At 40.0% G+C, this 22,465-nt stretch overlaps 1 protein-coding gene across 1 annotated transcript in view; it reads right to left on the bottom strand.

The window, feature by feature from the left end:
* The window catches only part of LOC132159410 (zinc finger protein 501-like), a 531,393-nt gene extending 509,400 nt beyond the window's left edge, over nt 1-21,993 (bottom strand). The window contains exon 1 of the mRNA XM_059568939.1: nt 21,216-21,993. Coding sequence (XP_059424922.1) covers nt 21,216-21,780 — 565 coding nt within the window. The 5' untranslated portion in view covers nt 21,781-21,993. The remainder of the gene's footprint in view (nt 1-21,215) is intronic.
* Nucleotides 21,994-22,465: the final 472 nt, after the last annotated feature.

The raw sequence follows: 22,465 nt of genomic DNA, 5'->3' as shown, positions 1-22,465 counted from the left end.
ACATTTTATGGTTTGTGATGCTAAAGAACATTTCATGACGTCTCAGACAACTGTAAATTTGGAGTGACGTCAGTTCCATGTTGAATGAGGTAGTGAGCAGACCAATGCTGCAAAAAGTGACTGGTGCATGCCATCATATATTAGTGTATGTTGGGCTCATAGTTCAGTGGTGCCTGGGGCAGAAGAGGGGGGGGGGGGCGAGTTCGGGAGGGAGTTCAGCTTCCTGACAGCCTGGTGGATGAAGCTGTCCTTCAGTCTGCTGGTCCTGGCCTGCAGACTCCGCAGTCTCCTTCCTGATGGTAGCAGGCTGAAGAAGCTATGTGACGGGTGAGTGGGACCACCTGTGATGCAGAGGGCTTTGCAGGTGAGACGGGTTCCATAAATGTCCTGGAGGGAGGGGAGAGAGACACCAATGATCAGCTGCTCTCACTATGCATTACAGAGTCTTTCGGCAGGACGCGTTGCAGGCTCCATACCACACAGTGATGCAGCTCGACAGGATGCTCTCTATGGTGCCTCTGTAGAAGGTGTACATGATGGGGGTTGGTGCTCTGGCTCTCCTCAGTTTGTGAGGAGAGCCCAACTCGACCGCAGCAGAGAAAATGAGGTAAAATTGTTGACCCGCAAGATTGTTGTATGCAAGCTATTTAAGGTACAGTTAGGGGCCGTTCACATATCGCGCCTAAAACGCGTGGAAAACGCTAGGCGCGCTGCTTTCTCCTCCTTTCCAAAGCGCTCGGGCAGTTGCGCCCCTGAGGCGTCTGCCTTTGCTAAGCAACCATGACGTGCTCTCCCCATGAAGACGCAGAAATTTCAGCAAAGGAAAAATGGACTTGCAGCTCTAAAAATCCCTTGCAGTAGCTCTGCTACTAAATTCATTTCAAAATGACAATCCTATGGTCAGCTGTTCCTTCATCTTGGCTGAGCTTTCAACATTGTTACGGGAAAGGATGAAGCTGATTGGTTAGTTCTTGTCACATGACCCGCGGTGCGCTCGCGGCATTCTGAAAAGTTGAGATGTTTTTAACTCGATGCGGTGCGGACGCGCCTGGAAAAAAAGGGCGCATCGCGACCACGTCGCTTCCATTATGAGCGCGCATACCACGCGCCTACATTGGAAATAACGAACTTGAGCGCGGAAAAGGCGCGATATGTGAACGGCCCCTTAGCATACCATTCGACAACTAGCAACATGATGTCACATCTGAAAAATGTGCACCCAAATGAGCATGGCATAATGTGTGGAACTCCAGCTAAACAGTCACGTCTTGACACTTAACGTTACTTTGCATCGCCCGCCGCAAGCACTTTGTCTGCAACATGACAAGAGGCCATAACGGATAAAATAATTTCGTTCATTTTTAAGGACATGAGACCGATCAGTATCGCGGATGGGGGAAGCTTCGGGGAGTTCTGCCAAGCAATGGATCCGAGGTTTGATTTATCGTTTCATGTCAAGAAAAAGTTTACCATGTTTACCACAGCACAGCTCGCTCGGAGCATTTAATATCAGTTCTATATGCTGTAAAACTTCAATTAATATTTCAATAATATTTGTTTCAATCACTGAATGAAGCCTGCTATATTTGGGACAACAGTCGCGACCTTAAATTGCTTGCACAAAAATGTGTTTGTTCATTTAAACCATTATGCGCAGAGAACGTGAGGGTGAGAGAGCGTGAGGTCTGCAGTCTTGGCCATTAGTTGTTTTCCTTGTTTTTGTGTAGGTAATACGTTGTCATATATGTTTAAACTTAAATAGACTGTCTATACAAGTAGTTTTGTCTCTTTGTATTATTTTGTCCTGTTATTGACGTAATGCGCGTCATTGACAACATCCGCCACCAGATGTTCGAATAGTTCGAATATTCGTGTATTTTTTTAGAGGGAATATTCGAATGTCAATTTTGAGCAATTTTGACAGCCCTAATGCCGAGGGATGTTGTCAGGACCTGGATTTTTTCATGCATTGATCCTGCTGAAGGGTCTCCTCACGCTGTCTGGGGTCAGCGTCATCACCTGGTCACCGGGAGGAGGTGGAGTCTTCTGTGCAGTGGTGCTGTTTTGTCGCTCAAAGCGAGCGAAGAAGGTGTTCAGCTCGTTCAGCAGAGAGATGTTGTTGTCACAGGTCCGTGGTGGGGGCTTGTAGTCCGTAATGGTCTGTATCCCCTGCCACAGGTTCCTAGTGTCTCTGCTGTCGCTGAATTAAAGAGCTATCCTCCTGGAGTGCTGTCTCTTAGCCTCTCTGATGCCGCGGGACAGGTTGGCCCTGGCTGTTCTCAGGCCCACCTCATCTCCAGCTCTAAAGGCAGTGTTCCGTGTCTTCAGGAGTCTTGTAAACCTCCCCGTCATCCATGGCTTCTGGTTGGCCCGGACAGTGATGGTTTTTGTGACTGTTTCATCATCAATACACTTGTTGATGTAGGCAGTGACCGTCTCTGAGTACTCCTGGAAGTCAGTGGTGTTATTGCATGTGGTAGCCTGCTTAAACATGTCCCAGACAGTTGTGTTGAAGCAGTCTTGAAGAACCTCTGATGATCCTTCTGGCCACACTTGAATCTGTTTTTGAACTGGTTTGGCGACTTTAATGAGTGGTCTGTATGCAGGCATTAGCATGACAGTGATGTGGTCTGAGGCTCCGAGGTGAGGGAGGGGGAGGGCTTTGTAAGCTCCTCTATGTGTGGTGTAAACAAACTCCAAAATGTTATTACCTCGTGTTGGAAAGTTAATGTGTTTGTGTATTTTTGGAAACACACTCTTTAGGTCAGCATGGTTGATATCCCCAGCTATGATGAAAAAAGCATCGGGGTGTGCTGTCTGCTGCTCACTGATGTGCTGGTACAGTTCATTTAGTGCGTCGTTCCTGTTGCTGATGATGTTGAATGGGGGAATGTACACCGAAATGAGCAGTATGAACACAAAAACACAAGTTGAGTTGAGCGTAGTAATGGAATGTAGTCCAGTTCATTGTCCAAAGAGCATACGTTATCCAGTACGATGGTAGGGATAGATGGCTTGTGTGGGTTAGCCATTAACCTAGCCCGGATACCTTCGCGCTTACCCCTCTTCTGCTTCCTCTCACACCGCTTGTGGCGCCTCCGCTGTGGGCGAGATGCAGTAGTGGGGGTCGGTGATGGTGAAGGCCTCCGTAGCAGACCGAGATCCCACAGCTGTTCCGCATGCACAGAGTTTAACTGTAAAAATGCAGTTCTGCCGACATCGAGCCGAAACTTGCGACTGTATGCGCGCTTACAGACAGGTAGACACGATGACGACGTACAAAAACAAATTGTGACTCACAAGAGACAAAAAACACGAAAACACCATTCTGTTGGGACAGAGAGAAGCCGCTGCGTGTTGACCCGCTGCCATCTTGGTTATTCAAAACTTTAAACAACCTTTTCAGAATTCTAATATAAAAAATTTGGGTTTTAAATATAATTTATATACACTAGCAGTCAAAAGTTTTTGAACCAGAAGATGTGTAATGTTTTTAAAAGAAGTCTCTTCTGCTCAGTAAAATTTTCTAATATTTTTACAATTTAAAATAACTGCTTTCTACTTGAATGTATTTTTAAATATAATTTATTCCTGTGATGCACAGCTGAATTTTCAGCATCATTACTCCAGTCCTCTGTCACATGATCCTTCAGAAATTATTTTAATATTCTGATTTGTTCAAAAAATATTTATTAATTTTATTGTGTTGAAAACAGAGGAGAGGCTTTTTTCAGGTTTCTTTAAAAGTTCAGAAGAACAAAATTTATGTGAAATAGAAATCATGTTATAAATGTCTTTGTCACACTTGATCAATTTAAAGAATCATTGCAAAATAAAAGTATTAATTTATATGCTTGTGATAATGATAATAGTTAAAAATAATAATAATAAAAATGTTCCTTGAGCAGCAAAACAGCATATCAGAATGATTTCTGAAGACTGGAGTAATGATGCTGAAAATTCAACTTTGAATATAAAGCAGTTTTTTTATTGTACAAATGTATCACAACATTACTACTTTTAATGTATTTTGTATAAAATAAATGTAGGCTCTGTGAGGAGAACAGAATTATATATATTAAAAAAATCTTACCGTTCAAAGACTTTTGGACTGGTAGTGTATATTCAAGTGTGTATTAATTCATTCAGATTAATTAGACACTTTTAAATAGACTGCAGCAATAACATTTTGTACAGTAATAGTATTTTTTGATGGTAAAATTAGGGACCATTTCTAATCTGCCTTTTATCTCCAAGATTCTGGAAAAAAAAATGTGTTTTCACAGATACAAAGTTTTTTATCTGACAATTCAATGTTTGAAACATTTCAGTCAGGTTTTCGTAAGTGCCATTCTACAGAGACAGCACTTTTGAAGGTTCTTAATGATATTTTGATGATATGTGACTCGGGTGATTTTGCAGTCCTTGTGCTCTTAGATTTGACAGCTGCTTTCGATAAAGTCGATCATGCTGTTCTCATTAAGTGCTTAGAACATTGTGTTGGTTTAAAAGGTGTTGCTCCAGATTGGTTTAAATCATATTTTTCAGTTTTTCAGTCAAGATAGGTGAACATTACTCGAGTAATGCTTTTTTGCCCTGCGGGGTTCCTCAGGGTTATATTTTGGCTCCTTTTTCTTTTTTCCCTCTATATGCTCCCACTTGGCTCATTTTTTTGAAAAAATGGTTTATCATTTCACTGTTATGTGAATGGCACTCGGGTTTATTTGCCTGTTAAACGAAATTCTGTGGGTCTTGAGTCTCTCATGGCATGTTTGGCAGATGTAAAAACTTGGCTTTCCTTAAAAAAAAAATATCTTCAATGAAAAGAAAACTGAAATCATGTTTTTTTTGTCCATCTGAATTTTCAAATTCCCCAAAACTGGATTTGGAAGGGATGACTCATGAGGTAAAAAACCTTGGCCTCATTTTTGATGATGGCTTAAAGTTTGACTGACAAATACATTCGATACAAAGATTTGGGGCGGCAGTGGCTCAGTGGTTCATGTAGGTTGTCTACAATCCAGAAGGTTGGTGGTTCAATCCCCGGATCCACCTGACCAAGTGTCGAGGTGTCCTTGAGCAAGACACCTAACCCCAGCTACTCCCGACGAGCTGGATGGCGCCTTGAATGGCTGACACCGCAGTCGGTGTGTGAATGAGTGTGTGAATGGGTGAATGTGAGGCAACTTGTTAAGCGCTTTGGATGGCCATGTGGTCTGTTGAAAGCGCTATATAAATGCAGTCCATTTACCATTTACATTCAGTTATCGAAGCTTGCTTTTTTCAGCTGCGTCTGCTTTCTAAAGCTAAGCCTTTTCTTTCTTTTAATGATTTTGAAAAAGTAATTCACGTTTTTATTTTATCTATGCTGGACTACTGTAACTCACTTTATTTTGGGATTAGCCAGACAGCTTTATCCCGCATGCGGCTTGTTCAAAATGCTGCAGCTAGACTCTTGTGTGGGGTCAAAAGTAGGGAGCATATTACTCTTATTTTATGCTCACTACATTGGTTGCCTGTTTGCTTAAGAGTTGATTTTAAAATGTTGCTCCTTATTTTTAAATCTCTGAATGGTTTGGCTTCCCCCTTATCTCTGCATTTAACCCATCCAAAGTGCACACACACAGCAGTGAACACACACCCAGAGCAGTGGGCAGCCATCTATGCTGCGGTGCCCGGGGAGCAGTTGGGGGTTCGGTGCCTTGCTCAAGGGCACCTAAGTTGTGGTATTGCTGGCCCAAGATTCGAACCCACAACCCTAGGGTTAGGAGTCAAACTCTGTAACCACTAGGGCATGACTTCCCCGATGAGCAGAATACATTATAACTATTGATTTCTCTGATTGGTGTTGGAATATTGTTCCATTCTTTTGAAGCTTTAATAAAGAAGTCTGACTGACTAAACACTGTTTTCCTGAATGGAATGACACAGTCTCCTCTGGATGTTCCTCTAGTGAGGCGACTGGTGTTGGACCTTGAACTCAGACACTCACTAAGAGGTGGAGGAGCCAGGCCATGAAGGATTTTATATGCTAAACCGATATTTGTTCACTTAATGAGATTTTCCCAATTTAATAATGTATTTTTTGACAGAATATTGCAGTGATGAAAATGACTTGGTTTCTTATCCTGAACTTTAAGTGTTTGTTTGTATAGGGACTGAATTGGTTTCAAAGTGGTGTGGTTGGCCTGAGAGCAGCTGGTGAGGCATTAAGTCATATGCAAAAAGATTAGTGAATGCATAAACATTTTAGCTGCTCGGGTGGACATTGAATTTCTGATAATTCGAAAATTGGATAGATGAAATTTTACTTTCTTAACAGTTTTGGTGATTTGAGAATTAAAGTTGAGTTTGGAGTCTAAGAGAATACCGAAATACTTAAATTCTGTAACTATTTAAAGTTTTTCTACAGATATTACAATGTCCGGATTTGCTGTAGAGTTGGTAGTTTTAGTAAAAAACATACCGACTGACTTGGAGACATTTAACTAAAGGCTACCCTGGTTTAGCCATTCACTGATCTTTACCATAGCATTTGTAAGTTTAGTTGCCACTGCTGTTTTTGATGGCCCATGTATGTATAGAAATGTGTCGCCTGCATACATTTGAATATTCACTTCTGGACACACGTGGTAGATCATTAATATACATGCAGAACAGAAGAGGGCCCAGGATTGACTCTTGGGGCACTCCTGAGGACAAGTGAAGGGGTTCAGACTGATAGCTTCAAATACGGACGGTTTGTGATCAGTGGTCAAGATAAGATGCTACCCACTTAAGAGCATTATCTGAGAAGTTGAAAGTGAAGGGGTTCAGACTGATAGCTTCAAATACGGACGGTTTGTGATCAGTGGTCAAGATAAGATGCTACCCACTTAAGAGCATTATCTGAGAAGTTGAAATGAAAGTTTGGGGAGTACAGTTTTATGTTTAACAGTGTCAAAAGCTTTCCTGAGATCTAAAAAGATGGCTCCAACTTTCATCACTGTCATTAGGATAGAGCCCTGCACGGGCCTCAAATCTAGGCCCGAGCCCGGCCCTGGCGCGAGATGCTCAGGCCCCAGCCCGACCCGTGTGCGACAGCTCATCAGAATTATCAGCCCGAGTCCGACACGAGCCCGTGTTTTTATTAATTTATTTTATTACACAGCAGAAGCCTGCCCTATTTGCAACAATTAAAAAAGGGGTCAGTTTTGTGTTATGTTTCTTTTCATTTCTTTATCAAGTTAATTTAGAAAAATGTTTGGAGCATTTTTTTTAAATGACGATTAACGTTAATCAGCCGAGCCGACACCGAGTAGCCTAAAACATATTTAATCAATTAAGCCTCTTAAATTAACGCTAATACTTTACTTGGCTACAATAAAATCCATAGATATAAAACACTTCAAGCATATCACACAGACAGTTAGTTTAATATATGTTTATTTATTAAACCACAGTGAGTAAAATAAAAAAAAATGAAATACTGAGGCAGGCTCGCAACAGCGCTCGCAAACGAAATTAGAAATAGCCTACAATCTAAACAAATTAAATTAATTAAAAACAAACTTGCAGGTTATCTTACCTCAAAAATGCACCACAGAACATTATTTTTTTCCATTAGTTTCCAACAGTTAAACGAAAATAAAGTCCAGTCAAATGAAAAGTTAGAATAGTCTCTAACAGAGCATCGTGGAGAAAAAGAATAGCACCCAGAGTGGAAGGTTTTAACCCAGTCCTCTCTTGTATCACTCTTCCCGCTTCGCTGCTGCTGCTGGCGGAACACTAAACACAGCGCGAGCCAGTCTTGACAGTTGCGGTAGCAAGGTCTCGTGCTGTTTCCACCATAGCAGCACATCTCGTCCATAACCTTCCATGTTGTGATTGAGGCGCATGTATTGCTGTACTTCATCGACGTCATCCTCGTCCTGCTCCACAATGTTTTCAAACTCGGCCAGCGCTCTCTTCTTTGCTGCGTGGCCCGCAACAACAGGTGCAGACACAGAAATGCTCGCCGCTGCATGAATCATCATTTTATAATTGTTAGTTGCCCAACTAGGCTATGATTAATACATTAATTTAGAGGCCTATAATAGCTACTACTACAGTAAGTGGATATAAGTGAAGTATAATCCGTGGGTCGCACTGACGGAAAAGCGTGCGTGCGAGCGTGAGACTGTCATGTCAGTATGTCAGTGTAATTATAACGGGTTGAATTATCAGATTATGAAAGTTATGAGGTTATGAAATGTCTCTGTTTGTTTTTCTATCGTCAACGTCAACTTCTCATTTTTTTTATTTTTATTAATGTCTAAAAATATAAATAGAAGGATAACCCAAAAAAGGCCCGAGGCCCGGCCCGCATGTGAGCTATAACGTGAAAATTGGCCCGAAGCCCGGCCCTAGGGGCATAAATAAGTCAGGGCCCGTCGGGCTCGGGCTGAAATGCAGGGCTTTACATTAGGATATGTCCCCCAAACTGGCTGTTATTAAGCCTCTCATTAAAAAAAACACATCTTGACCCCAAAGAACTAGTTAATCATAGACCGATCTCGAATCTCTCTTTTTCTGTCCAAGATACTAGAAAAGGTAGTATCCTAACAATTATATTCCTTCTTAGAGAAAAATGGTATCTGTGAGGATTTGCAGTCAGGATTTAGACTGTATCATAGTACTGAGACTGCTCTCCTTAGAGTTACAAATCACCTGCTCATGGTTGTATCTCTATCAGTGCTATTCAATCTTCATACATTCATTATTCATTTAGCTGATGCTTTTATCCAAAGCGACTTACAATTGCTATATAATGTCAGAGGTCGCACGCCTCTGGAGCAGATTAAGTGTCTTGCTCAGGGACACATTAGTGTTCAATGTTTGAACACGGGTCTCTCACACCAAAGGCATGTGCCTTATCCACTGCGCCATCAACACCCTTAGATTATAGTGCTGCGTTTGACACTATTGACCACATTATTCTTTTGCATAGACTAGAACACTTTGTTGGCATTAATGGAAGTGCATTAGCATGGTTTAAATCGTACTTATATGGCCGCTATCAAATCGTAGCAGTGAATGAAGAGGTATCATATCTATCACAATTGCAATATGGAGTACCTCAGGGCTCAGTACTAGGGCCGCTACTCTTCACGCTTTACATGTTACCCTTGGGAGATATTAGGGCTGGACGATTAATCGAAAAATAATCAAAACCGAAATTCATAACCTCTAACCAACATAATTTTCCCATGTCGGTTATTTCGTTTTTTTAATCCTGTTAACACTTCCCCTTAAAAGAAGTATAGGTCTCTGCAGGAAAGTAATGGGAGTTACCAGATCAGGGTGTTTTTACACCATGATACCTGATTGGTTGACATCATAGTGGCGTTAGGTTTAGGGGTGGGGTTGGGTAAGGGGGATCATTCAGATTGAATGATCTAGAAACACCCAACAGTTTGAAAACATCCACAAGGTGATAAACGCCCACTTTTCCTCCAGCGCGTGTGTAGACCATAGACAAGACACATGACTGCCCCGTCCAGTCAGTGACATAAAAGCAAAACACGAACGCCGGTGTTGTGCCCAATTTCGACCCCCTGCCGAATTATTACCCCCCCCCCCCCCACCTAGTATTTGTAGGTTTAGGAGTAGGTGTGGGGAAGGGGTTAGGATTAGGGGTGGGGTTAAGATAAGGGAATCAGGTGGCGATTTGCGTGAGTGGTGAGCCTTGCGTCTTCACTAAAACTTTGTCAGTTGTATTTGTTTTATGGTTTGGACATTCAAGCGATTAGATGATCGGATATGTATTCTTAAATCGAGCTACCATGTTCGCGCAGCTGCATTGTAGCACAAACACTCATATAAACAGTAGCTGTGAAGATCGCGCGCACAGAGGAACACAGAAGTTGTCAGCACTGTCCTGTGATTTATCACTAAAGTATCTTAGAATCTCAAAAATTATTATAGCATGTTTGTGTGCAGCGCACATGAAGCACAAGCGCGTGCATACAGAGCAGCGGTCAGTGTACCCAATTTAGCAATTTTGTTGCTAGATTTAGCAACTTTTCAGACTACACTAGCAAATTTTTTCCAAAAAGCACCTAACAACAAATTTAGCAATTTTTAACATTTACTTGGCAACTTTTAGCAACTTTTGGAAAGTGACTCTAATCAAAACAGCACACGTACAAGCTAGCTAAATAGACTGAGTGGTTGATTCATAATTCCTTCAGATTGCTGTGGAAATAGCTGTAAAAACCAGAAGACAAAAGACAACGAGTGGGGGCGGGGCTACACAAGGTCTATAAAATTATTTGTTGAGTGCAGTAGCATTTTTGGCAAAAAAATTTTAATGCATTAAGTACACAATTTTTTTTTAAAAACGGACAAATTTATAATTTCCTACACAAGTACCATTAGCACTTCAAAAAGGGCTCGTTAAGATAAGTTAAGATGCTAGCTGCAATTGTTCAATATAGCCTAATTGTTAATTTACTGATACACCTTGTTATTAGCTTGTTTAACTGTTGATCATTTAGGTAGCATATTAACTACCAAAGGGCTTTAATTGTTCAGTTCATGTGTAGTTTCACTGGTTTAAAGGAAAATAGCCTACATAAAATGTAATTGTTCAAAAGTGTTTAAATGTTCAATATCAATTTTGTATTTAAAAATAAAAATAAATCTGTGAAAAAAATTTGATGTTTGTATTGATTTTAAAAATGCTGTGTGTGTGTGTATTTATTTTACAAACAAATGTAAATTAATATTTCCAAATAATATCTATGTGGTTTTGCGTTGCGATTACATAATGACATCATGGCGCAATTACGTCACAATGTCATTTAGCAACTTTTAGCAACAAAATTAATGATCTGCCTTTAGCAACTTCCCCTGAAAATTAGTTGGAAACACTGGCAGCGGTTGACGGTCGAGCTGCGGGTTCCCGGTTTGTGTCCGTTCTCGGACTGTTCTGTGTATTTTAACTGTAGAAAAGGTTGTTCCGAGTCGAAACTACTTTCTGTTTGTTTAAACTGCGATTTGTATTTGTTCGTTGAGGTGCAGGAGGAACTTTTGCAAACGAGAGCTCGGTTCAGTGTCGCTGTCCGTGATACGCAGCTCTCTCTCTCTCTCTCTCTCCGCACCGAACACAGCGCGCGAGTAACCAGCTACTCAGTTTAGCTTTTCCGCGTCTTGTGTTTGAATGCTTTTAAGTCTTTTGAATGGTTACAGTTGCAAGTGGCAAGGCTTAATAACACGTGAGAATGATACGCTTTCATGTCAGCATGCAGCAGCGTTCTGTCAACTGTCCTGAGCGTCTTTTTAGACTGGCCTCAGCCAGACGGTTGAGATCGACTATTAAAGGTGTGATATTTTTTCCTATTGAAAGAACGATCATAGCTCACTATCAGCAGTTATTTTTAGGGCTGGGTATCGATTCAGATGTTCAAGATCGATTCAATTTCGATTCACAAGCTCTCAAATCGATTCGATTTCGATTCTCGATTTGATTTTCTATTAGAGCTGTAATCGGGCCTTAAAAGTTAGGCCCGACAGATTTAGGCCCGAGCCCGACAAGTACAATTTGACTGACAGCATTTTAAAAGCCCGAACCCATTTATAACCCGACATTATTCAAATGTACCACGCAAGCAGCTCTTTTGCCTTTTGTCAGGAATGAGTCATTTATACATGTTTTAACATAATTTATACATGGCTAACGTAATAGGCCACTTGGAAGTTTGAACAAAGAAATAAAATAAGTCCTCTGTAACATTGTAATATCTCTGCTGAGGTCAGCAGACACTGATGCTCGGGTTTGTTCCGATCAGAGCTCGTGAGCGGAGAGCGCATTTCTGAATATCCTGCTCCGCTCCGTTCCGTGGGGTCTTTCTCAACCCAGAATGGCCTGCTGGTTCGAAAATATGCAATGAGTCATTTTATTGTTTAGTAAGAAACTGGTGTTTTCTGTGTTGCTGCAAAAATGAAATTGACGATGCGGACTCGCCATGAACGCCAGAGAGAAATGCACATTTCATATGGATTACATCAGAGTAGCCCGTTTATTTTGGTTTCAATATTTTAGTTTAAAAGAAGACATTTCAAGGTGTCTGTAATATATCTAAAATCTGTGAGGCACACTGTGAGTTTAGTTCACATGCAATGCAAGTGATCCTGCCGGCGCCTTACTACATTGTCTGCTAGGCTATATATTTGCTTTTTATTTATTAAATACGGACAACTGATTGATAAAACATTGGTCCAAATTAAGATACAATTTATACAAAACGAAAATCTTTTAAAAAGAGTTTTCTATAAAATAAAACTTAATGTATTCGTCAAAATCATGTTTTACCAAAAACAGCTCTGTTGCTCCACATGCAGTCTTCTTTGCCGCCTCCATCTCAACCTGCAGACTGAGCTTGTGCGTAGATCTTCATGCCAGTTATTCGGCCAATAAAGTGTAGGCCTATGTTTTTCAAAAATGTGTCTAGTACTAGGACCCGACCGACTGCGACCCGAATATCATTAAAAATATTTTTGAATAACTCATAACCGCGGGTAACTGCAGGTGACCGCAGGCACCCGCTCATTTTGGATCAACCCGCGCATCACTGATCCGGACGCAGACACGGCCAGCGCGGACGTGGACTTCTTCCATTTATACTTTCGAAAGCGCACACTGACGGTCCGCTCTGCGACAAACATGTGAACAAACAATTGCCCAGAATCATTGCACATCGCTGTCTTTATATTCTTTATTGACGGATTGCACAGGTTCGATTGGCAATAGGCTTCTTCACACTGCCTGAACATGTCCAATTGTGCTTTTGAAGCCTACTGACCACGCGCACCTGTCCGCGCGGTCATCTGCTCAGAGCCTCGGCACACACTCTCCGATGACGATTTTTACGTCACGCCTACCTAGCAGTCCATAGCGGACTCACGGACGCAGAAAGAGGCTTTAAGATGCAGTCTGTTAGACGCACACGGGAGCATGACTTGACGCGCGACATTGCAGAAAATGTGCGTTCACAAATGTAGCCTGTGTTGATCCAAATATGGAAAGCACTTTCGAATTTAATAATATGAGTTTCTCTCCAGAGATGTTTTGCCACATTTCTTCAATTAAGGATGATTGCTGCGTAGTGTATGGTGTTTCCATTTGCTTGAACTTCTTCAAGTGAGTTGCATAAGTTTTGTGTGTGTGTGTGTGTGTGTCTGTGGGTTCAGCATACGGTGGGCCGCATTTGAATTCGTGATGGGGCACGGGTTGAGAACCACTGCTTTAAGTACTTAATGAATGAATGTCAGGTTTGTTGATAACATCGCACAAGGCACGTAAGAGGGTGACATCTAGTGGAGAAGATTTGTAATTAGATTAACGCTAATCTTGCGTTCAATGTCTGCGGAACTATATATGGAAAAAATCGATTCATGGCCTTTGAGAATCAATTTTGAATCGACTACATTTTAAAAAACGATTAATCGAAAATCAATTTTATTAACCCAGCCCTAGTTATTTTATCTATGTTTGTAACATTTCTTACATATTCTTGCTCGGTGTAAGAGATGAATGAAGATTAAAGGTAAAGTGAAGTGACATTCAGCCAAGTACGGTGACCCATACTCAGAATTTGTGCTCTGCATTTAACCCATCCGAAATGCACACACACAGAGCAGTGAACACACACACACACACACTGTGAGCACACACCCGGAGCAGTGGGCAGCCATTTATGCTGCGGCGCCCGGGGAGCAGTTGGGGGTTCGATGCCTTGCTCAAGGGCACCTAAGTCGTGGTATTGAAGGTGGAGAGAGAACTGTACATGCACTCCCCCCACCCACAATTCCTGCCGGCCCGGGACTCGAACTCACAACCTTTCGATTGGGAGTCCGACTCTCTAACCATTAGGCCACGACTTCCCTTCCCTCCACAGTACCAGTACGAGTGATTGCGTATGTGAATTAGTCATACTGTCTCTATATTATTGTGAAGCTGGGGGTTGTAAATAGCCTAGTTCCTTCAAACGTAGAAAAATATGCTATAAGTTTTGAGATTCTAAGAACCTTTAGTGATAAATCACAGGACAGAGCTGACAACTGCGTTTCTCTGTGCAATCGATCTTCACAGCTATGAGTTTTCATGCCACAATGCAGCAGCGCAAACATAGCTCGATATAATAATACACATCCGATCGTCTAATCGCTTGAATGTCCAAACAATAAAACAAATACAACTGACAAAGTTTAGTGAAGATGCAAGGCTCACCACTCGCGCGCCATCACATCATTGTTGAACCGGCGTTCATCTTTGGTTTTTCTTATGCCACTGACTGGCAGAATCATGTGGCTACACATGCTTTTAAGGGGGAAGTATTAACCGCAAATAATCGAAATAACCGACATGGGAAAATTACCTCGGTTAGAGGTTGTAAATTTCGGTTTCGATTACTTTTCGATTAATTGTCCAGCCCTACTATCAGGGCAAAAAAACGAAACAGAAACAAAATAATCGTTCATTAATCGTAATCAAGGTAAAATGTTCAATTAATCGAGGTTTTGATTTTAGGCCATAATCGTCCAGCCCTAGGAAATACCATCAGGAAACATGGTGTTAGCTTTTACTTTTATGCTGATGATACTCAGCTCTTTATATTTCTTCACAGCCCGGTGAAACACACCAATTTGAAAAACGGAATGCATAGTTGATATAAAAAACTGGATGACGAGTAATTTCTTACTGCTAAATTCTGAAAAAACAGAGGTGTTAATTATAGGACCTAAAAACTCTGCATGTAATTACCTAGAACACTGTCTAAGACTTGATGGCTGTTCTGTAATTTCTTCGTTATCAGTTAGGAACCTAGTTGTGCTATTTGATCGCAATCTTTCCTTAGAAAGCCACGTTTCTAGCATTTGTAAAACTGCATTTTTCCATCTAAAAAATATATCTAAATTACGGCCTATGCTCTCAATGTCAAATGCAGAAATGTTAATCCATGCATTTATGACCTCAAGGTTAGATTATTGTAATGCTTTATTGGGTGGATGTTCTGCACGCTTAGTAAACAAACTACAGCTAGTCCAAAATGCAGCAGCAAGAGTTCTTACTAGAACCAGGAACTATGACCATATTAGCCCATATGGTCAAACATTGTTTAGATTTTAAAATATTGCTTATTACTTATAAAGCCCTGAATGGTTTGCACCTCAGAATTTGAATGAGCTCCTGTTACATTATAATCCTCCATGTCCACTGCATTCTCAAAAACTCAGGCAATTTGATAATACCTAGAATATCAAAATCAAATGCGGGCGGCAGATCATTTTCCTATTTGGCGCCTAATCTCTGGAATAACCTACCTAACATTGTTAGAGAGGCAGACACACTCTTGCAGTTTAAATCTAGATTAAAGACCCATCTTTTTAACCTGGCTTACACATAACATAATATGCTTCTAATATCCAAATCCGTTAAAGGATTTTTAGGTTGCATTAATTAGGTAAACCGGAACCGGGAATACTTCCCATTACACCCGATGTACTTGCTACATCATTAGAAGAATTGCATCTACGCTAATATTAGTCTGTTTCTCTCTCATTCCGAGGTCACCGTAGCCACCAGATCCAGTCTGTATCCAGATCAGAGGGTCACTGTATAGTCACCTGGATCCAGTACATATCCAGACCAGATGGTGGATCAGCACCTAGAAAGAACCTCTACATCCCTGAAAGACAGCGGAGACCAGGACAACTAGAGCCCCAGATACAGATCCCCTGTAAAGACTTTGTCTCAAACGACCACCTGGACAAGACCACAGGAAACAGATGATTTTTCTGCACAATCTGACTTTGCTGCAGCCTGGAATTGAACCACTGGTTTCCTCTGGTCAGAGGAGAACTGGCCCCCCAACTGAGCCTGGTTTCTCCCAAGGTTTTTTTTCCCCATTCTGGCACCAATGGAGTTTTGGTTCTTGCCGCTGTCACCTCTGGCTTGCTTAGTTGGGGTTACTTCACTTACAGCAATATCGTTGACTTGATTGTAAACGAATGCACAGACACTATTTAAACTGAACAGAGATGACACCACTGAATTCAATGGTGAACTGCCTTTAACTGTAATTTTGCATTATCGACACACTGTTTTCTTAATGAATGTTGTTCAGTTGCTTTGACGCAATGTATTTTGTTTAAAGCACTATATAAATAAAGGTGACTTGACTTGAACACACACACGGAGCAGTGGGCATCATTTATGCTGCGGCGCCCGGGGAGCAGTTGGGGGTCGGTGCCTTGCTCAAGGGCACCTCAGTCGTGGTATTGCTGGCCTGAGACTCGAACCCACAACCTTAAAGTTGAGTCAAAAAAATATTTAATTTGTTTTCATGGGAACTGCACACAAGTCAATCAGAAATTAACTTTTACTGCAAAATCTTAAAAGTTACATCTAGTCACAAATACTCTTCTTTTTTTTTTTTTTAAATCAATCCATCATCCCTGATATGCAATGCAAATCCCCGAAAACTTTATCACAATATAAGTGTTTCATATCGGGCGATACCGATAATTATTGTGTGGCGAGTGGGGCGGGGCCGAGAGCCGTGGGAATGGAGCGAGGCCGGTGGAGTGATTGGAAATGAGCGACACCTGCTTGACCCAGCGGTCTCGAGTCCCACGGAAGAAATGGAAGGATATAAAACAGGAGTGACGACAGTGAAGGATGAGTTTTGATTTTGTTTGTGCGCAGCAGTCATCCATGAGGGGCTGCCGCACTGCTTTGTGTTTATTTTGATGATTAAAGCTTCATTGTGATTGTCTGCCGGTTCCCGCCTCCTCCTTCCCGTGATCATGGAGTTTTAACATTGTTACATATTGATATTTTCATGACATATTTAAAAAAAGGACCAGGAGAAAATTATATTGCATTTAAACTTTTTATTTTAAACTTAAAGGATTTGTTCACCTCAAAATGGAAATTTCCAAAAAATTTACTCACCCCAATGCCCTCCAAGCTACCCATGTCTTTCTTTCATCAGTGGAAAACAAATTAAGTTTTTTGAGGAAACCGAGTTTGTTGCCATTGAAGTCCATTTTATGAACAAAACAATCCTGAAATGTTTTCCTCAAATAACTTAATTTCTTTTCCACTGAAGAAAGTAAGACATGGATATCTTGGATGGCATTGGGGTTGAGTTAACGATTAGGACAATTTAGTTTTGGGGTGAACTAATCCTTTAATCTTCCTCTGATTCATAGGTGTGATTGAAAAAGAACAAAAATCAGGAAAATATAAGGCGCACCTATCATGACGCAGCGACAGCTCGTAGATTTGTGTCAACACAGAAAACATTTCATCACTGTCTCTCTCTCTCTGTCGCTCTCTCTCTGCTCGTTTTCTCAGTAACATGTGCGGGCGCCTGTCAGAAATGGCGCAACAGTCAGTCATCTTATCTACATCACTCACTGATCAAATAAGGCTTTCCACTTATCTCTCCACGCCGGTTCTGTTACTGAAGAATCAAACATGAGACAACGATATGGCACAACCAAACTGTTACATGATTGGCTGGTAGCCTGTCACTCCTAGCATTGCTAGGTTAGGCCATCCTTAAAAATATTTTGGTTTGCAGTAACAGTAATTAAAAAAAAAAAGGGTCGGTAGGTCGGTCTATATTTTTTTTTTCAAGTTTCAATGTAAAAAAAAAAAGTAAATTTTTGTGATGGTGATGACGTCGGTATGAATTTAAACAAATTAGCATATCGTGACGTCACTGACTGGGTCTTCAACCCGTGCCTTCGGTCGCATCGTTGCAAACCTCATTTTGATGCAGGCTATATAGACCACAAACAAATTTAAATCTTTGTCAAAAACATGTTTATTGCATGAATTTCAGGTGAGAAAAAAAATGAGGTACTGTTTTACTTGCATCCACCGCTACGTATCAATGCAACCTACAAATGAGAGAACGTTTACTTTGCTTTCTTGGGTTGTCACTTTTGTGAAAAAAATCCTGTTTGATTTGAGTGACGAGTGTTCATTGAATCGATTGTAAAATCGATTTTGCATGTCTAAAGTTTTATACGGCAAATAACACCAAATATAGGTAAATCCACGGACAACAGGCAGGAGGAATGTAAAGATTCAATATATTGGTAAAGACCAATATTTCTGATGATTTATTGGCGTGAAGTTACGTGCGCAATGACAAACAGGAGTGCAACATTTTCGAAAAACAATAAGCAGAGTGGACTGCCATAATGCAAAACATTTACTGCAGGCTTCAACATGGCGGTGTTTCCGATTAAATTTCAACAACAGCCTAAGAAATATTTAAACCAAAATAAACGGGCTACTCTGATGATGTAATCCATATGAAATGTGCATTTCTCTCTGTTGTTCACGGCGAGTCCGCATCGTCAACTTCATCTTTGCAGCAACACAGAAAACACCAGTTTATTACTAAACAATAAAATGACTCCTATCATATTTTCGAACCAGCAGGCCATTCTGGGTTGAGTGAGATCCCACGGAATGAGCAAGCAGATCCGTATATTCAGAAATGCGCTCTCCGCTCATGAGCTCTGATCGGAACAAACCTCGCTGTTTGCTGACCTTGCATGCAGAAACATACAAATAGACATAGCCAGACTAGACTATTTTAGTCGCCTGTCGCCTCTGGCTTGCTTAGTTGGGGACACTTCATCTACAGCGATATCGTTGACTTGATTGCAAATAAATGCACAGACACTATTTAACTGAACAGAGATGACATCACTGAATCCAATGATGAACTGCCTTTAACTTTCATTTTTGCATTATTAACACTGTTTTCCTAATGAATGTTGTTCAGTTGCTTTGACGCAATGTATTTTGTTTAAAGCGCTATATAAATAAAGGTGACTTTGACTTAGTAATAATAATATGTCTCTATTAATAATAATTATGCCTAGATGGTTGCTTGTTTTTTACTTGTTTTGTTGTAAAGAGATTATCTGATTAATATATCATTTTTTATATTCCTAGACTTATTTGTTGCAGTTTTTTATACAGTTATATTGCAAAACTAAAATACCTTTTTTAGTTTGCGGTGTTAGATTTTTGGCTGCATTTGAAGTTCTTTTTCACTTAAGAAAATAAATAATCCTGTCAAATTCATGTCAGATATGTACGATATGTATCGGACATGTACGATATACTGTCCATTAGGGATGTCCAGATCCGATCACGTGATCGGAAATCGGGCCCGATCGCGTGGTTTCAGACTCGATCGGAATCGGACATTACCTCCCGATCAGGACTCGGATATATATATATTCTCATTAATTTTTAACACATCTTTTGTTATGCGGTGGCACAGAGTTATACTCTTTTGACTCCACACAGAAACAGCAACGTGTGCGGCATGACATCACTTTGTTTTCAAAAGCTGGTGTGAATAAATATAGATTCAAACTCAAAGATACATGATAGTTTGCGCATGACCTGATATTTCATTCGGACCCAGGATACAGCGAGATGAACATCACAGAGCACTAAACTCTCATGCAGTGTGTGTTTCATTCATACTCGAAGCCGGAGCACGCTCTCGCGCTGATATCAGGATATTCCTAATATGGACAAAAGCGTCCAGCTATCGCTGTGGTGCTCACAGGAAAACAGAAACGTATGCAAACACGAAGACATTAATATACGATCACGACAATAAATTGTTCTTCAGGTCATCTCCAGCAGGTGATAAATAAAGTATGAACAATGCAGTGCTGATTGACATAGTATTTATTACAGTATAGAAACTATTCTGCATTATTATGTGATAAACAGTGTTTGTAGTATATAAACAAATCATTATTATTTGTTATTGTCCAGCATTTATAGATTTCTAAGCCAATTAAAAGCTAGAAATTAAAGAAAAAATAAAGTTGCCTATACTACCAGTCAGAAGTTTTTGAACAGTAAGCTTGTTAAGGATTTTTTTTTTTTTTTTTTTTAAGAAGTCCCTTCTATTCACCAAGCCTGCATTTATTTGATCCAAAGTACAGCAAAACAGTAAGATTTTGAAATATTTTTACTAGCCTATTTAAAATAGCTGTTTTATATTTGAATATATTTCAAAATGTAATTTATTGAAGATCCTGGATCTGTTTTTTCGCTCTTCTTTATTCTTTTTTTATGTATTATAGAAGTATCGGATCGGGACTCGGTATCGGCAGATACTCAAAATCAAATGACTCGGACTCGAGGACAAAAAAACCTGATCGGGACATCCCTACTGTCCATGTCCAGAAAGGTAATAAAAACATCATCAAAGTAGTCCATGTGACATCAGAGGGTCAGTTAGAATATGTTGAAGCATCGAAAATACATCTTGGTCCAAAAATAACAAAAACGATGACTTTATTTAGCATGGTCTTCTCTTCCGGTGCCTTTTGCATTTAAATATTTATTACAAGCAATCTCACGGATCTTATTGAATTTTGTTTTTCTGCCTCAATAAAAGTGCATATTATGTTGCCTTGTTTATCTAAAGGTGCTCTTTTTCTTGTTTTAAACCTAGCCAAAAACCCATGTGTTTTGTGTGAAACACAGTAGGCAATCCATGTTCATATATTTTGATAATTTCAATATGCCGTGCAGCCCTAACCTCTAGTTTCACTTTCTCTTAAAGTGGTGGTCGGCGATATAAGCTACAATTCATTTCACGAAATTTTACACTGTCAAGGCAATATCGATATTATATTGCAATATAAGAAAAATATTTTAACCTTATATAAACCAACTTTTTGTTTAGGTGTCTCTCATCCACGCTTCCGCGTTTCTTCACTAATCACTGGTGCATGTGTGAAGTCATCATGTACATGCTTTATTTGACTACTTTTGGACTGTTGAACAAAAACACCCACCTACTCCAATTCTAATGATTTTCATTTTTGGGTGAACTAACCCTTTAATATCTTTCTTGCGGTGAACACAAAAGAAGATTTTTTGAAGAATGTGGGTAACCAAACAGTAGCTGGTGCACATTTGATAGTAGTTATAAATACTTAGGGAGTCTGTTCAACTGTTTGGTTATACACATTATTCAAAATATTATAACACCATAATATTGTTTTCTGTGAATTAGTGAACAGGATGATTTTCACATCATTTTTGTAGCATAAACTCTAGTATACCATATTTAGTACCCAAACAAATGTTCTGTATGTGTATCAGCGAATGAAGAATAAACACCAACCTCCTTGTTTCTCCTGTTTTATTCTCCAGGTTTCTGGTTCCTCGTGTTTTATTATCCAGATTTCTGGTTCCTCGTGTTTTATTCTCCAGGTTTCTGGTTCCTCGTGTTTTATTCTCCAGGTTTCTGGTTCCTCGTGTTTTATTCTCCAGGTTTCTGGTTCCTCGTGTTTTATTCTTATAGTTTCTGGTTCCTCGTGTTTTTTTCTCCAGGTTTCTGGTTCCTCTTGTTTTATTCTCCAGGTTTCTGGTTCCTCGTGTTTTATTCTCCAGGTTTCTGGTTCCTCGTGTTTTATTCTTATAGTTACTGGTTCCTCTTGTTTGATTCTCCAGGTTTCTGGTTCCACGTTTTTTATTCTCCAGGTTTCTGGTTCCTCCTGTTTTATTCTTATAGTTTCTGGTTCCTCGTGTTTTATTCTCCAGGTTTCTGGTTCCACGTTTTTTATTCTCCAGGTTTCTGGTTCCTCGTGTTTTATTCTCCAGGTTTCTGGTTCCTCTTGTTTTATTCTCCAGGTTTCTGGTTCACTCATGTTTTCTTCACGCTCTTCTTTAACAAACTCCATTTTCATAGCAGCAGATCTCAGTTCAGATGATATTCCTGCTTGTTTCAAAACTTAGTCACGACTGTGAGGATGAGAATATTACAGGTATTTACTGACCTGATTCAAAAACGGTATTTTTCTCTTAAAAGAAACATGTCTGTTTGAATGCAGCATCCCAACATAACTACAACAAAGAACGCGGTGAAACTAAACTTCTTCCTCTGAAGTTTAATGGCGTCTTTCCAAACAAATGAATGTGTTTAGCGCCACCCGCTGGACTGGAGAGAGAAGCGACGCAGCAAAAACCAAGTACTCATTTTTACTTTTTTGCTTTTTTTTATTGAAATGCTAAGAGCATACAAAATCAATGCCAGGGGTAAATACAATTGCGAGTACAGCTACAGATTATATAGTCAGAAGAATATTATGCAAATGACATAGTGAGACAGTTTTAAAGGTTTTGGAATTGCTGGATGTACTGAGAGTGTCTAGGTAAGATTTAAGTTCCTTATAGAAAATAAAAAAATAGTAGGGCTTAACATCCGAAATTTACATTTATGTATAAAAAAATTCGCTAGAAAAATAAAAAGGTTTATCAGAAAATATTTGTCCTTTACATTTTTATCAAAGTTGTGCTGACCAAATAAAACATCTTTATATTACAAAGAAAAACTCTGCGATGAAAATGTGTGAACAAAGATACAAAAATTCT

The sequence above is a fragment of the Carassius carassius genome, chromosome 1 (genome assembly GCF_963082965.1).
Source record: "Carassius carassius chromosome 1, fCarCar2.1, whole genome shotgun sequence".
Lineage (NCBI taxonomy): Eukaryota > Metazoa > Chordata > Actinopteri > Cypriniformes > Cyprinidae > Carassius > Carassius carassius.
This window is presented reverse-complemented; position numbering and strand designations above follow the sequence as displayed.